Source organism: Tauraco erythrolophus, chromosome 19 (assembly GCF_009769465.1).
Source record: "Tauraco erythrolophus isolate bTauEry1 chromosome 19, bTauEry1.pri, whole genome shotgun sequence".
NCBI classification, from domain to species: Eukaryota; Metazoa; Chordata; class Aves; order Musophagiformes; family Musophagidae; genus Tauraco; species Tauraco erythrolophus.
This window is the reverse complement of record NC_141483.1, coordinates 13,917,748-13,931,879: the sequence shown is the minus strand read 5'-3', so window position 1 is coordinate 13,931,879 and position 14,132 is coordinate 13,917,748. Positions and strand designations below refer to the sequence as shown.

General features: G+C 45.8%; 1 protein-coding gene across 1 annotated transcript; it reads right to left on the bottom strand.

The window, feature by feature from the left end:
- Positions 1 to 16: 16 nt before the first annotated feature.
- RAD9B (RAD9 checkpoint clamp component B) lies at positions 17 to 13,985 on the bottom strand. Its single transcript, XM_086623262.1, has 11 exons — positions 13,952 to 13,985; positions 12,757 to 12,827; positions 11,690 to 11,839; positions 10,574 to 10,688; positions 9,564 to 9,663; positions 8,689 to 8,795; positions 6,710 to 6,816; positions 6,176 to 6,240; positions 5,498 to 5,620; positions 4,839 to 5,100; positions 17 to 4,514 (listed from the first exon to the last, which is right to left on the bottom strand). The coding sequence occupies exons 1-11, from the start codon at positions 13,983 to 13,985 to the stop codon at positions 4,383 to 4,385; spliced, it is 1,266 nt and encodes a 421-aa protein (XP_086479388.1). The 3' UTR covers positions 17 to 4,382.
- Between the last annotated feature and the right edge of the window lie 147 nt (positions 13,986 to 14,132).

Here is a 14,132-nt window from a genome sequence, read left to right as displayed (position 1 = left end):
TCCGATGTTCTCGGCATCCCTCGCTCCCAGCGGCACACCTCCGGTTTCCTGCTGGCAGGATTGCTTTCCTCCTTCGCAGCCCATCTCAGCGGCCTGTTCTCACGCTCGTGGCCAGTCCTGAGATGCAGCTGAAGTCCTCGTCAAGAACCACTCTTGCAGTGCACTGGTCTTCGTCTGCCAGCAAGGAATGAAGAAGCTCAAGGCTTGAAGCATGTCTTTCAGAGCTTAGTCCTTGTCCTTAAAAGGGGGAGGATTGATGCTGTGTCGTTACTGCATTGGAAACGTGACTCACTTTCAAAGGAGTAGAATCGGGTCATCATCTTTCAAACGAGATTGGACAGATAAAGCCTCTCCTCGAGGGTACATTATTTACTAGAAACAGTCACTATTCGTTACAGGTATGTTACAGAACACGCTCGTAAGCATAGTCTTGTTACAGTGATAGCTGAGGTGTCGTGTTTCCAAGCTCCAGTTTTCAGGAGATTTCTAACTGCTGTAAACATCCTGCTCTTGCCACACGGTGTCAGCCCACGAGCCTTTCCTAGTGCGAAATTTCAAAACCCATATTTAGTTCGACTTCAGTGGATGCAAATGTGTTTTGTGGTTTCAGGTGCTTAACTGTGATCTTAAAAGTTCTGCAGATCATTCGTCCGTAACGGGCCTGCTATCTGGATGGTTTGGCTGTGGAGAATTTTTTTTTTTTTTTTTAAACACAAATTTAATCTTCGTTTCAAAAAGCTGAGCTGGCCAGAGTTGAGGTTCTTTCAGCATTTTAGCCCACCTCACCGGTGCGGGACGATCCGGCAGAAACGCTCCGGTGGGAGGGAGCACAAAGAACAGACCATCCTCGACTCCCAACTTCTCCACCTGTGGTAGATAATTCTGTTGTTAACGAGGCGTAATTTGTGTTACTAATTGCTGTTCTCGCTGGTTTGGCCAGAGTATGCTGCACCAGTTGTAAGTCCCGTTGATCCTTGAACAAGCACCTCTCGGCTTACGCTGTGGTGGCAGCAGTAAGCCCGTAAAAATGGAAAATATTAACGAATAATCAGCAACTTACATTTCAGTAACTAAAGTTTAGGGTTTGGGGAACGGACCTTAACGATGTTTACAGTTACCTAACAGCCACTTTGCAATAGTACATTTCCTTTGGAATTACGTAGCTCCCGTTCGTTCCCCCCGCTCCCGCGAGCTCTCCGTGTCCTTTCCCGAGGTTCATACAGAAAGCTCAGAGCTGTAAAGATATATATATTTTTGGTCAGTTTTTCATTAACTTTTTTTGCTGGTAGAAAAGGATGTAGAAATAAATTAAAGCCATGTTTTTATATATAAGAAGTCGGGTAATGTTGCTGTTTAGGCGAGTGCAGTTAAACTCGGTCAGTAAGTGATCTCACTGCTCTCACAAGGAGATTTTTGCTGCCCAGTTTATTGTACTGGAACTGTTGAAGTTTGAGGTTACCTCAGCTCGTTTAAAGAAGTTTTGTGGACTTGTACTGTATATTTGCGTAACTATGTCAAGCTTTTATTTAAGATCACGTAACATGTACCATGTACATGTCATTTTACTCTATTTCAACGCGTCGTGCTTGTAACAGGCATTTCATTTGTAAGAAGTGATTGATTCGGAAGCTCTCCGGTGATTTATCCGCTGTTCCTAAATTGGCGTAATGCGAGCTGTCTGTCTCAAATCGCCTGTAACTACGTGTCAGAATGCCTTAACCGCCCGAACTCCACCAAAATGTTGTTTTGGTGAGGGTTCGGGGAGGATCACGTGAGGAAGACACATCAGCTGGTTCCGTGATCCGTGGAGCAGTGGGTAACTTTGCACAAACCGTCAGTCCGTGTTGTTGTTCGAAGCTGAACGAGCGGCGCCCCGCTGTGCCGTTGGAAGGAATGTATTCCCACTGCAGCACAGGGCTTTGTTCCTGCCGTTGGGAGGGGGTTTCTCTCTCCAGTCGGAGTGTCTTTGTGTTTTGTTCTCCAGTATTTCCTGTCACGCTTCTTGAGTAGAGCAGATCTGATCAACTCTTCTTTCCCTGAGCTTCCCTCAACACCATGCCCCTGCAGACCTGGGCTGTGGTGCCCTCTGACCCCTCGCTCCCGGCACGCTCGTCCCCTGCATTCCCAGTTTCCCCTGCCACCTCCTAGAACTACACACTGGGAGACGGATGTGGATCAGGCGGATGAGTGCGGCGAAGGTGCTCACCCCCGTGGTGCTCCGTGCGCCGCTCTCTCCGGGCCGGGGTCTGGGATCCCCAAAGCCCAGGGATTGGGCCCCCGTCTCCTGAGCTGAACTGTTGCTCTGTGTGTCACACGTAGCTGAGCAGTATCTACAAAGCCATTTGCCTCATATCACCTTGTGATTTCTTTTTTATTTTTATTTTTTATTTACTAAAGAACAAATTTGGATTTTGATTTACAAATCATGAGTTTATCCCTCACCGGACACACCAAAGACCAGTAAAGCTTATAGCTTTTCCATCTGTTTATAAAGCAATACTGTATTATAAAGAATTGATATTTTTATCACATGCTTGATTGTTTTGTTTTTTGTTTTTTTCTTTTCTAAGATGTGCACTCTAAACATATCAAACCTAATTTCTTCGTATGAACTTAAGCTGTCTGCGCACAACAAATTTTTTGGAAAAGGAAATGACAGGGCCCATGTTATCAAAACAATTTTACACGATGCACGAAGCAGTAACACCTCCTGGGAATTGCGTTATTGTGACTGTTCACGAGAGGAATGTACACGAAAGGTGTTCCATGAAACGGAGGTGCGTGAGAGCGGAGCGCAGGCTGACTTCCAGCTGCTGCGGAGGGAGGGGTGCGCGTGGTCGGGAGCTGGTGGTTTGGGAGCCGCGGTCGGAAGGAAAGGGAATTCCGAGTTTTACACACCAGTAACCACGTAACGTCACAGGGCGGGCAGGAGTGGGGACTCTGCAGCAGCGGTACGAGGTACTTGGGTACAACAGGGATAAGATGTGGGGAATTGGAAAAACTGTGGTTCCTTGCTACTTTTCGGGCTATCTTTGGGAGACCTGCAGCATACAGTTTCCCTCCAAATGTGCTCTGTGTTTCTGAAGGAGGTGTGGTTGAAAAACAAAACCCAAACCAGATTTTGGGACCAGACAGTTGACTGAGTCAAGGAGATGGGAGAGGTGAAGGTCTGGCACAGATGTGAAGGATTTTGTGATGGAATCTCCATCTCTTGGTAATGGCCACTCGTTCTCCAGGGAGAGAGCCAGGTCATGTGTGTAAAACGGACTGTATGAAGTAGTTTCTTACAAAGATAGCCGGAATAACGAAGCAAATCCAAGGCTGTATGTGATGAGGATGCTTTTTTGTTGCTAAAGTGAGACTATCATCTATGCTTTCCTAAGGCAATTATGTGAATTTCATGTCTGAGGTATAACTTATGCAGGAATAGTTCTGTAAATACATTTAAATGAATTGTAAAGATATTTAATAAATATAGTATTTATACTAAAAGGTGTTTTTTTCAAGTAAAGTTGACGGCACAAACTCCTTGTTTGTTACTGCAGTGATGTCAGAGTAGGTGGCACAGAGGTGCCCAGCCACCAGTACGGGGTTGCCGGGCTCACGTCAACCTTCACGCAGTGCTCTCAGACCCGCGTGGCAGGGAGAGGGAAGAGAGTCATGCAAAAGCCTCAAACTCATGCTTTCAAACATCACTTTTATTATTTTTTTTTTTTAAATCTGTTCCTGCAACAACCTTGGTTCTGAAGTTAACCACTAGCTCCGCAGTTTCTGTAACAACACCAGCTAGTCTGTAGCACCACCGTGCCTGGCTCTGCCAGGGCAGAGGGGTTTATTTTTCCAGCACTCCCATCTTTGCAGCAGCAGCTTAATTTGCCTGAGGCAGTAAAACAATTTCAATTCTCTAGCGAGAACGTACCGGAGAGCTGCGCGTCCGAAGCAGCCACACTACAGAGCACCCAGCACCTGATCTCAGTCAGTCGATCGTGCCCCAAATTTACGCTGCATCTTGACAGCAGCTGACAGATTTGGAGTGACCTGTGCTGGGGGTTAATGTGAACAGTGAACAACCAACCTGTGCTGACAGAGCAGGAGCTGACAAAGTGCTCAGTGCCGAGTTGAGCTTTGTCCTCTTCGTGTGTCTTGCAAAAAAAAGGAGGCACCACCGGAGTGGGAATCCCCCATTCCAGCCTGGCTGAAGAGGCATTTGTGCAAGGCAGCTCGCCACACAGGCTCAGAATACCAACAGTTTCCATCGAGTCAAGAACTGCAACAGAACTTCTTTCTAAAACTAGAAACAGCCCCACCATTACCGTGTCAAACCTGCTTTGGTCTTCCAAGGCAATCCCCAGTAGCCTTTACTGGGATTCCAGTGCTTCACCTCACTGGAGAACCTGGGAGCTCTCCGTGTTGCCAGGCTCCTCGTCGGTGTCACTGGCTGTTGCTAAACTGCAGAACGTGTGACTGACAGTGTCCTTCTGACAAGAAACTGCTCCAAAAAACAACGACTGAAACTGGAAAAGGCAATATTTAGAGAAGTAAGGAACTGCACGTGATATAGAACAGGCAGGTTAATTGTTCCTGAAGCCTCTGCCACTTCAAACTCTTCACTGGCCTGCAGTGTTTCCCAGTGAAACACGCCTGCCATCAGCCACTGTTTCCAGTGTTAAACACCGCAGTGGTGGCTTTGGTCACCTGTGCTGCTGGGAAAGCAGGTTCCCTGACACGCCACGTGCGGAGCGGAGAATGGTCGTGCAGCGATCCCCGGACCACAGGCGGCGTTCAGCCAGGTCCCAGCGGAGGTATCCCACTGTAACCATGACTGCCAGTCTCCTTACCTGCTGGTAATGAGACCTCCTTGCCTCTTCTTCCAGCGTTGCGTGGCCCTCTGCCTTGGGCCTGGCTGTTCCTTCCATGCTTGTCGTTGCGCACTCGGTGACTCTGGGAACACTTTTCACCCCTTGTTTTGCCACAGGACGCGTGGGATTCGCTGACTCTGGGTTCAGTGCTTTTCCATTCCGTGGTGGGTTTTTGGGAACAACTGCTGCTGCATTGCTATGCTGATCCATGGAGGTTTTTTCAGATTTACCTGTCTTCAGGCTGGATGGGAAAACGTAGGTCAGGTTAGTAACTGGCTTTTACAGGGTTTTGTTAAAACGTCGTTATTTTCTGGTAATGAAAGGCATGATGGCTTTAGAATATTCTCAACAAGTACCTTCCCTTCCCCTCCTACTGAAACAGAACCCCGTGGAGGTAAAAGAAAGCACAAAGTGCTCTCTGTTGCACCACGTTTTATTGCCGTACGTGGTGCTGAGATGTTCCCAAACCTGTCCAGTTCCCAGTTTGCCCATGAGATCCATGCTTACCAATGCCCTGCAAGGATGAGCAGATCACTTTCCATCTTAAATCTGACTTGGCTGGAAAACTTTAAACTTTGATTTTTTCATCCTCTCCAGGCAGCCTGCCTCCCTCACCTGCCCCCGAAGCCCACTGTTACCTTTCCTGTCGCTGGGAGAAGCGGGCAGGCTGCTGGGAAGCTGTCTCCTTCTCCATGTCAGACAAGGTAGCCAAAATAAAGCTGGCTTCCAGCACCATATCTTCAACGCTGAAAGCAATTGGTCTAAACACAAATATTCAGAGGCTAAAGCAACATGCGGAGTTACACAGATTGCAGGAGGAAATGCAGCTGCAGCAGTTACACAGATTGCAGGAAATGCAGCTCGTGCATTTTTACACACAGATTAAACAATGCCTCCTCTGAAAATCTAAATTTGCGGCTGAACAATGAGAGGTGCTTCCCGCTAGATTTAAATGCACCAACGTGCAAATGCTACGCAGTATGATTCAAATGACAGTTTTAAATATGTAACTTAAACTTCTATTGAAACAGAAAACGCGTTGCTGCTTTAGACTCCTACATAAAATCACTGAGAACCTGAAGTGCCCAGGTAACTCGTGGGTGCTCGTTGCCCAGCACAGCTGGCTTAGTCACACTGGTGCCTGTATAACAGCAAACCAGTTAACCCTGTATGGCAGATCAGAAATGCAGCTTTTGCTACGTAATGAAAATCTATTTGACTGTTCCAGCTAAATGCTCATTGCGTAACCTGCAGACAGAACCCGATGGCCGGGTTGCAACTGCTGTACTTGTCGTCAGGAATGTTCCAGAACGTACTTTCCAGATCCCTCGAAATGGATTGAGACTGGAACACTGGTAGCTTCTGACAATGCCAGCAGTCCCTGAAAAGAAGGTCTAGGTGGTTAAATGCTGTTTAAAAACTAAAGATTAATACTGGAATGTAAGTTTATTCCCAGCTGTTGGTTACTGGGAAAAGGAGGGTAAAAGCCTGCTGCTTCTAGAACCCATTTCCTGCCTTCCCTGCCAGCAGCTGTGCCAAGGACGCTTCTGCGTGGGGCACGTCTGTGGCCAGGATGCTTCTTCCTTCAGTACCGTTACAATGTGCCTGCCCACCACCGAAACTGCATTTTTCTTGTTTTAAAAAATGTTTCACTTGCCCGTGAGAGGCTGCTGCGAGGGAATCCACAGCGCCCTGAACATCCTGGGTTTGTAACTGATCCTCCGCAGGTGGTACAACACCGCTGCGGGTCAGGAGGCCTGGCACAGCACCTCCCCGGGCACTCCGCAGGGACCATCGAGTCAGGCAAATTAATGGGAAATGTTCTATTTCAAAACAAATTCTTACTTTACCCTCAATTCTTTAAGGCAAAACGTCACTTCACAATCTATTCCAACTTGGAAGTAGTCGAATTCATCTGGACTTAGTTGTATTTCGGTGAGCATCGTCTTTGAAAAATCTGTTTAAAATAACGAGAAAGCCAAGGGCTCAAAGGAGCAACAAAACTGTGATTATAACCACGAGATTTTTACAGCAGCATTGTCGAACAAATAATTGTATCTTGACAGTGACTAACAGTGATAAATGTTTATCTAAATTTATTTCATAATTAAGTAAAATTCTCCATTTATTTACAGTCTATGGTGTCGAATTAAATGGCTTCTAACAGAAGCTGTTTTATGTTCCCCTGTGTGATCTCACCTTTCACCTGCTGTCTGCTTTGCCAACAGGCACCAGCACAAACAGTCCTGCCTATTGTTTCACGCAGCAAACTGCAGCACCACCTTAACAGATCAGTCGTGACTGCTGACAGTCAGAGGACAAGGAAGGTGGACTTCGGCTCTTTGTTCTAAATTACAGTCTTTTCCGGGTAGGTTAAGGGGCAACAGGAAATAGGCGCTGCAGTTTCAGGTTTTCAGTTGTTGCTTCTTAGCATGAGGTTAGCCAGTAGTTAACAGAGTGTGGAAAGAAAGTCAGAGGGAACTTCCATTATGACCAGGGTCTCAAAGCAGTCAGAAAAATTCCACAGCAGCTCTACCAGCACACACCTACCCTGTTCTCCCAGTGCCAGGCTGCTAACATGCTCCCAGCTATTCCCACTCTTCTGTTCCTCTGCTCCAGAGGTTTCTTGTCTCTCAGCCCTCAACACGGCCCCACTGCGTGTTCAAGTATGTTCTTCTAAAGCTACTGAGAACTGGAGCAAGACACACATGGAACGCACCCGCCTGCTGCAGCAGGGCAGAGCCCGCCACGCACAAGTGACAACGGGTCAGGGAGAAGGTGTCGTTCCTTTCTTTGAACATTAAACTTGCATGTGGAAAAGCCTGAGCTGGGGTGGATGGTATGTTCCAGGGACACATCTTGCTTCAGTGTGTACAGAACACTTGCTGCAGGCAGTACATTGCATCCCATACCAAACAAGAACAACGGGTGCAATTCCTCCTCTTTCTTCTTGACCCTTTGGGTTTTGGTACCTCGTTACATTTTTACCCAGTTTTTTTCACTTTCTTTCTCACAATAACTCTTGTACGTGTGTGTTTCTAAAATAACAAAAGTCATCATTCAAAATGTAATCTTTTTAATGCCCTTTTTTTCAATAATTTCTTCCCTCTTTCACTCCAGTTTCCACCACTCAATCCTCGCTCTGCGTTGCTCTTGCCTGTTCAGCACAATCCCACCCCTACGCTCCAGGCAGTCATCTTTTTCTAGGTCATTATCCTCAGCTTTGGTCACAAGCAAGTAGGAAAACCATCCCCTTGTTGTGTGATACTCCAGAACCCATACTTCAAAACCACGATGATATCTTTAAAAATCAGTCTGAGTCACACACAAAGCATCTCAGTTGCTCTCCTCCTCAGATGGAGATCGGAACACTGAGCACTGTGAGGCCAGCTAACGCTCTGCACTGCCCTTACACTAAAACACACTCCCTGATGATATCAATTCTACAATCCCAGTATCCAGATTTCAATAGCTCTTTTTTAAAACATAACATTATCTCCTTTTTCCTGCCTGCTGCCACACCTCTGCTCTTGCAGCTCTAATTACCTCTGTTCAAGCCTTCAGCAAGTGGCACAACTGATTTCAGTTGGCTGCTCAGCCTGATACCTGTCACTGATCCCAGGAAAATGTTATTAAAAACACACTTTCTTAAAATATATGAAAGGCAGAGGGTAGTAGTGTTATTTAAAATCTCGCTATGCACGCTCCCCCTCTTAAAAATCTCATTCAGCCATAAAATGCATTCTCTGCTTCCGTTGCAATCGTTATTATTCCTTTAGTTCACCCGTTCTAAGGTCCCAATATTGTTTCACACTTTGAATTTCCTTACCAGTGTCTTCCTCAGCGTAACTCTTGAAACACACTTTCATTGGAGTGACTGATAAGGTGACTTCTTCTTGACTGGTTGGGAAGTGAATCAGTATATCGGCCAGCAGCCTATAAAATTTCACTCAATATTAAAATAATTTTACGTGCCACAAATCACTAGCTAGCATTCGTTGCTCACATTCAAAATAAAAATTGTTACTTGGCAACACTGTTTGAAAAAAACTGCCTTTGAAATGTGCACCTCAAAGCGTGCTGTGTCTTTTTAACTGATTTATAGAGCAATAGGTATAAAAGCAATCTAAAAATACAACTGGTGATTACAAAGGCAAATTTGTTGGTACTTAATGCCTGTGCACGCCGCCAAATCAGTCTTACACACACAGATATATATTTTGCTGTCACAGTTTTGAGCAAACCTCGGTGTCCTGTGCTCTTTATTCAAAAGTTTGCAGTTCTAAAAGCTGCATCATCTTTTAATAAACCCAATAAATAACATCTCTATAGAGGTACCTTTATATGCCCTTAGCAGTTTAATGGTTAAATAACATTAAATAAAAATAAATAAATAAAAATAACAATAAAAAATAAAATTAAAGCACTACTTTGTTTGTCCTAGGTGGAAGCTGCTCAAAGGAGTGAATTCAAATGACACATCATGCACTTCTCAAGGTTAGACTCAGTAGAATTAACGGCAGAACGATCCAAATTTTTTAAGCTGTAATGTGGAAAATCAAGCACTAGGATACAGGATTTAGGAATTTCCGATTTTTGACTGTGCCCTAATCAAATTTTGATTATGCTAATGACTATAACAGCAGTATTGCCTCCTGTATGATTTTTTTTTTTTCCCCGAAAAAATACTTTTGTGTTCATTACCTGGAGTGGACTTTGAGTACGTTTGGACACATGTGCTTTGCAAAAACAGCCTGCAATGGATCACATTCTTGAAAAGTCAGATTGTAAGTTTTTACAACCCCTATGTATAAAGGATATGGACAAAAATCAGTGCTGGTCTGTAATTTTACATGTTTTTTCAGTATTGATTATTCTTTTAGGAAATCTCAACAGAGAAAGCAACCAAGCTACTCACTACAGCCACGTGGAAATAACTCACCCACAAACAGAAAACTGAATTGCCCTTCCTTCATCCTTAGTTATGCTCCTCCAGCATCTGGGTTTTCTAGGAATCCACATCCGTGAACAGCAACGAGTGCAACAAACGGATGGGGAAAAAGGCTTCAATATTTAACTGTTATAATAATAAATGGTGGTGGAACACAACAGGCAAACCTTATAGATCTCTACATGTTTCTAGACAAGCACGAGCTGAGTGAGCTTCACTGTCTGGAGACCTAATTCCCAATATTGTCTCATGAATACAGGCTGGGTTTTTAATGACACAACCCACTGCCTGTCACACAGCTCAGCTCAGCAAGCTGGGGAGAGATGATGGTTCTTCAGGAGTTTTGCAAAGACCGACGCTGATGAACGGACATGCTGTTTTGCTGGACGTGCTGAAAAACTCTTAAGTATTCGAAGTGGAAAGACCCAGTAAATCCTCTAGATGAAACACCTGCCAAAACAGCATTTCTCTCCCTTCCATAACATGTGTGTTTTCAAAATTTACTCCAGGCTAACTCTAAATGTTGTAAGCAGCACGATTAGCATGTGTAACCACTGAACTGAAGAACCTTTGCCTGATAAAGCCCGTTACAGCTTCCTTTTAACCAGGTGATGCCCATGATAAATACAAACTGTGATGTGAAGAGGCTGCAAGTGTCTGGCATAATGGTCCATCAATAACATTCAGCTCATAATTGCACTAAATATGATGTTGTCCTGCTGCTTTAAACTGCTTCTGCGAAGTCACTTTATGTGTAACGTACCGTGTTTGCAGAGGAGCTGAAAAGTGATGTGGTGATCATTAATATTTGTATAAATCCTGCATTTCTCCACATTCCTTTCCAGCACATTTACACATCTAAATACAGGAAGAACTGACTGGAAAAAAATAATTAAAAAAATCAGTGCAGAGGTTACTCACCAAGCAATTTTGCAACATTATTTCCCAAGTTTGGTGTGGTTTCTCTCAAGCTCCTGCTTTTACAGCTTCCCCAAACCGCTCTGTAAGCAGACAATGAGGCAGCCCATGCTGATCCCATCCTCACCCACTATTCCAACACGTGGCCAGCAGATCTGTTTGCTAAGCAACTGGACAAAGCTCTCCTGCTTCACTGGTTTTGAAGGCTACAGGAGAAACACTCATAGAATCATGGAATGGTTTGGGTGGGAAGGGACCTCAAAGATCATCTAGTTCCAACCCCCTGCCATGGGCAGGGACACCCTCCACTACACCAGGTTGCCCAAAGCCTCATCCAACCTGGCCTGGAACACTTCCAGGGATGGGGCAGCCACAGCTTCTCTGGGCAACCTGTGCCAGTGCCTCACCACCCTCAGAGGGAAAAATTTCTTCCTTAGATCTAATCTAAATCTCCCCTCTTTCAGTTTAAAGCCATTGCCCCTTGTCCTGTCACTACACGCCCTTGTAAAAAGTCCCTCTCCAGCTTTCCTGTAGGCTACCTTTAAGTACTGGAAGGCTGCTATAAGATCACCCCAGAGCCTTCTCTTCTCCAGGCTGAACAGCCCCAGCTCTCCCAGCCTGTCTCCATAGCAGAGGTGCGCCAGCCCTTGGATCATCTTCATGGCCCCCTCTGGACCCGCTCCAGCAGCTCCATGTCCTTCTTGTGTTGGGAAGAGGCAAAAATGTGGTATTCCTTCACCCCAAGATTAAGCTGATTCAGACTTCAGGAACTGCAGGGCACAGCTCAGGAGGTTCAACTTCTAAACACAATTAAATACCAACGCTCTCTTTTGCAGAACTGCTCAGAAGAGCAGTTTAGAGCCATCTACAAGCCTCTGTGAGCTCCCTCCTGTAATTTCATTTGGAAATTGGGCTAATTTGCTGCTTACAAAGCTCTGCATGACAATCCATTAAAATGTACCTTAATTATCAATTTACATGGCAGGGATAACTGTTTTTCCTTCTGACATGGTAGAGACACAGCTGTCCAGCAGTAATGTTGAAAAAACATAGATGAGAAGAACACACATGCATATGCCGACCTTGAAGAATTCACTGATCTTAAGGCAAGCTGAAAATGTAATTAAAATAATTTATTAACTCAAAACTATTTTAACAAACAAGCCTCCTTTGTGCTTCAGTACCATACCTAAGGCACAAAACCTTTAAATGTGTGCATCTCAGACTCAATAGAGATGCATCATGGATACAGTCACGTTCAAACTTATCACCATCATTATTACTGGTCAGAAGTCACTGGTACAACACAGACACAGGAACCCAACCTATGGACGTTTTAAGTGGCCCTGGAGTGTGTTACCTAAACACCTGGAGCTCAACTTGTGTTGGAGGCATTTGAAGGACTGTTAATTCTAAAACAATCTTCCTGTACACCCATCCACACAATACGTACCGATGAGCAAAGACACTGCTAGCACCTCAAAAATTCTTCAGGTATAAAGAGAAATTATCTCCACTTCTGATTTTCCAGCCTCCCAGCAAGCTGCTAAGCAGAGTTGATCACTTTTAACTAAGAAACCTCTAGAGAAAACCCTAATTCTGCTGGAAATGGCGTTTGATTAATCAGAGGCATATTAATGGCTGCATTCTTCCTGATGAGTCATACCAGTACAAAAACATGTTGTTTAGAGGCAGCTTCTGATGTGGTACAGAACATGAACCTTTTAACCCATGGCAACAGAAATAAAATCCCTGGTACTAATCCAGATGTCCTGGAGAAGCTTCAGCTTGGGTAACAAAAAAATCAAAGAATATTAGGGGCAGAGTAGGAATGAATCTTCCATGATGGAATCTGCATAATTACAATTACAGAATGTATGGCATTTGTCCGTACTGAAAGCGGAGGGAGCTGAGGGAGAACGTAACACAGACTGAAGGGTACCTGCAGGAAAACAACACAATAGCCAACAATGCAAAGACTGTACTTCCAAGAAAGATTTTAAATTCCAGTAAATCAAATTCACTTACCCCTTTTTCTATGGGGTCAAACCAAAATTCATCACTAATACGTGCTATGGCATGTATTGCTCTTCCAAACACTAGCAGGAAAAGAAAACAGTGCAATATGCATTCTAAGTTAAAAAGAAGTTATACTGCATTTTCTCCAGAATATTTTAAGAGGAAACATTACAAAATTCCTACACATTTCAAAGAAAACTGATGACATGATGGAAAACATTACTCTTCACTTTTTAGTAGCACAAACACCTTGATGTTTTCAAAGGCTGCCTCCAATGAGGCACACCTAAAACACCACCTGTCCCTTTGCAGCAACTGGTATCACCTGATGTCACCACGAATTGATCCAATCTAATGGGATAAAATACCGCTGAAGTCAGAAACTACGTTTTGTAGATAGCAACAAGTCTGAGCAGGCAGTGAGCAACTGGACATTACGGTGCAGGTGTAGCCCTGAGGAACACAGCAGAAACCAGCAGCGGGTCTCAAAACGTGCCTGTGCCCACCCTGATGCGGGCAGAGTGGCATTTTGCAATAAACACTGTGCACAAGTTTTGTGGGGCCTCTGGAGGGGAACGGTGTGCACAGAAAGGCGGCCGGCTGACCTGTGGCTTCTCCAGTCCCTAAAAGGGCTACAGGAAAGCTGGAGAGGGACTTTTTACAAGGGCATGGAGTGACAGGACACAGGGCAATGGTTTTAAACTGAAAGAGGGGAGATTTAGATTAGATCTAAGGAAGAAATTCTTCCCTCTGAGGGTGGTGAGGCACTGGCACAGGTTGCCCAGAGAAGCTGTGGCTGCCCCATCCCTGGCAGTGTTCAAGGCCAGGTTGGATGGGGCTTTGGGCAACCTGGTGTAGTGGAGGGTGTCCCTGCCCATGGCAGAGGGGATGGAACTGGATGGTCTTTGAGGTCCCTTCCCACCCAAACCGTTCTGTGATTCTCCACCCGAACGCACCCACAAACCCACGAATTCCGCCTCTGTTCCACAATCCGAACAACGCTCCGAGGCTGCGCGTTGCCCAATGGAAACGCCATTGCGTTCGCAGGGCTGAGGAAGGGGCGAAGGCGGCGGGGGCAGCGCCGGGCGCCCGGAGCGGCACCAGCCCCTCACACGCCCCGTCGCCGCTGCCCCGCTCTGGGGTGCCCGTTCCAACCGCGCACGCCCCCCTGCCCAGGCGTGCCGCTCCCCGGGGCCGCGCGTACCTCTGAGGTGAGCGCCCGCGATGACGCACTTCATGGCGCCGCCGCCCCTTCCCTCACACACGACGCCGTAGAAAGGGCGGGAAACCCGCGCGGCGCCTGAGGGGCGGGGCGTGGCGCTCCGCAGAGACCCGGATGTAGTCACGCGGCTGGCTGACGAGAAACGCGTTTCGCACTGGCGTGG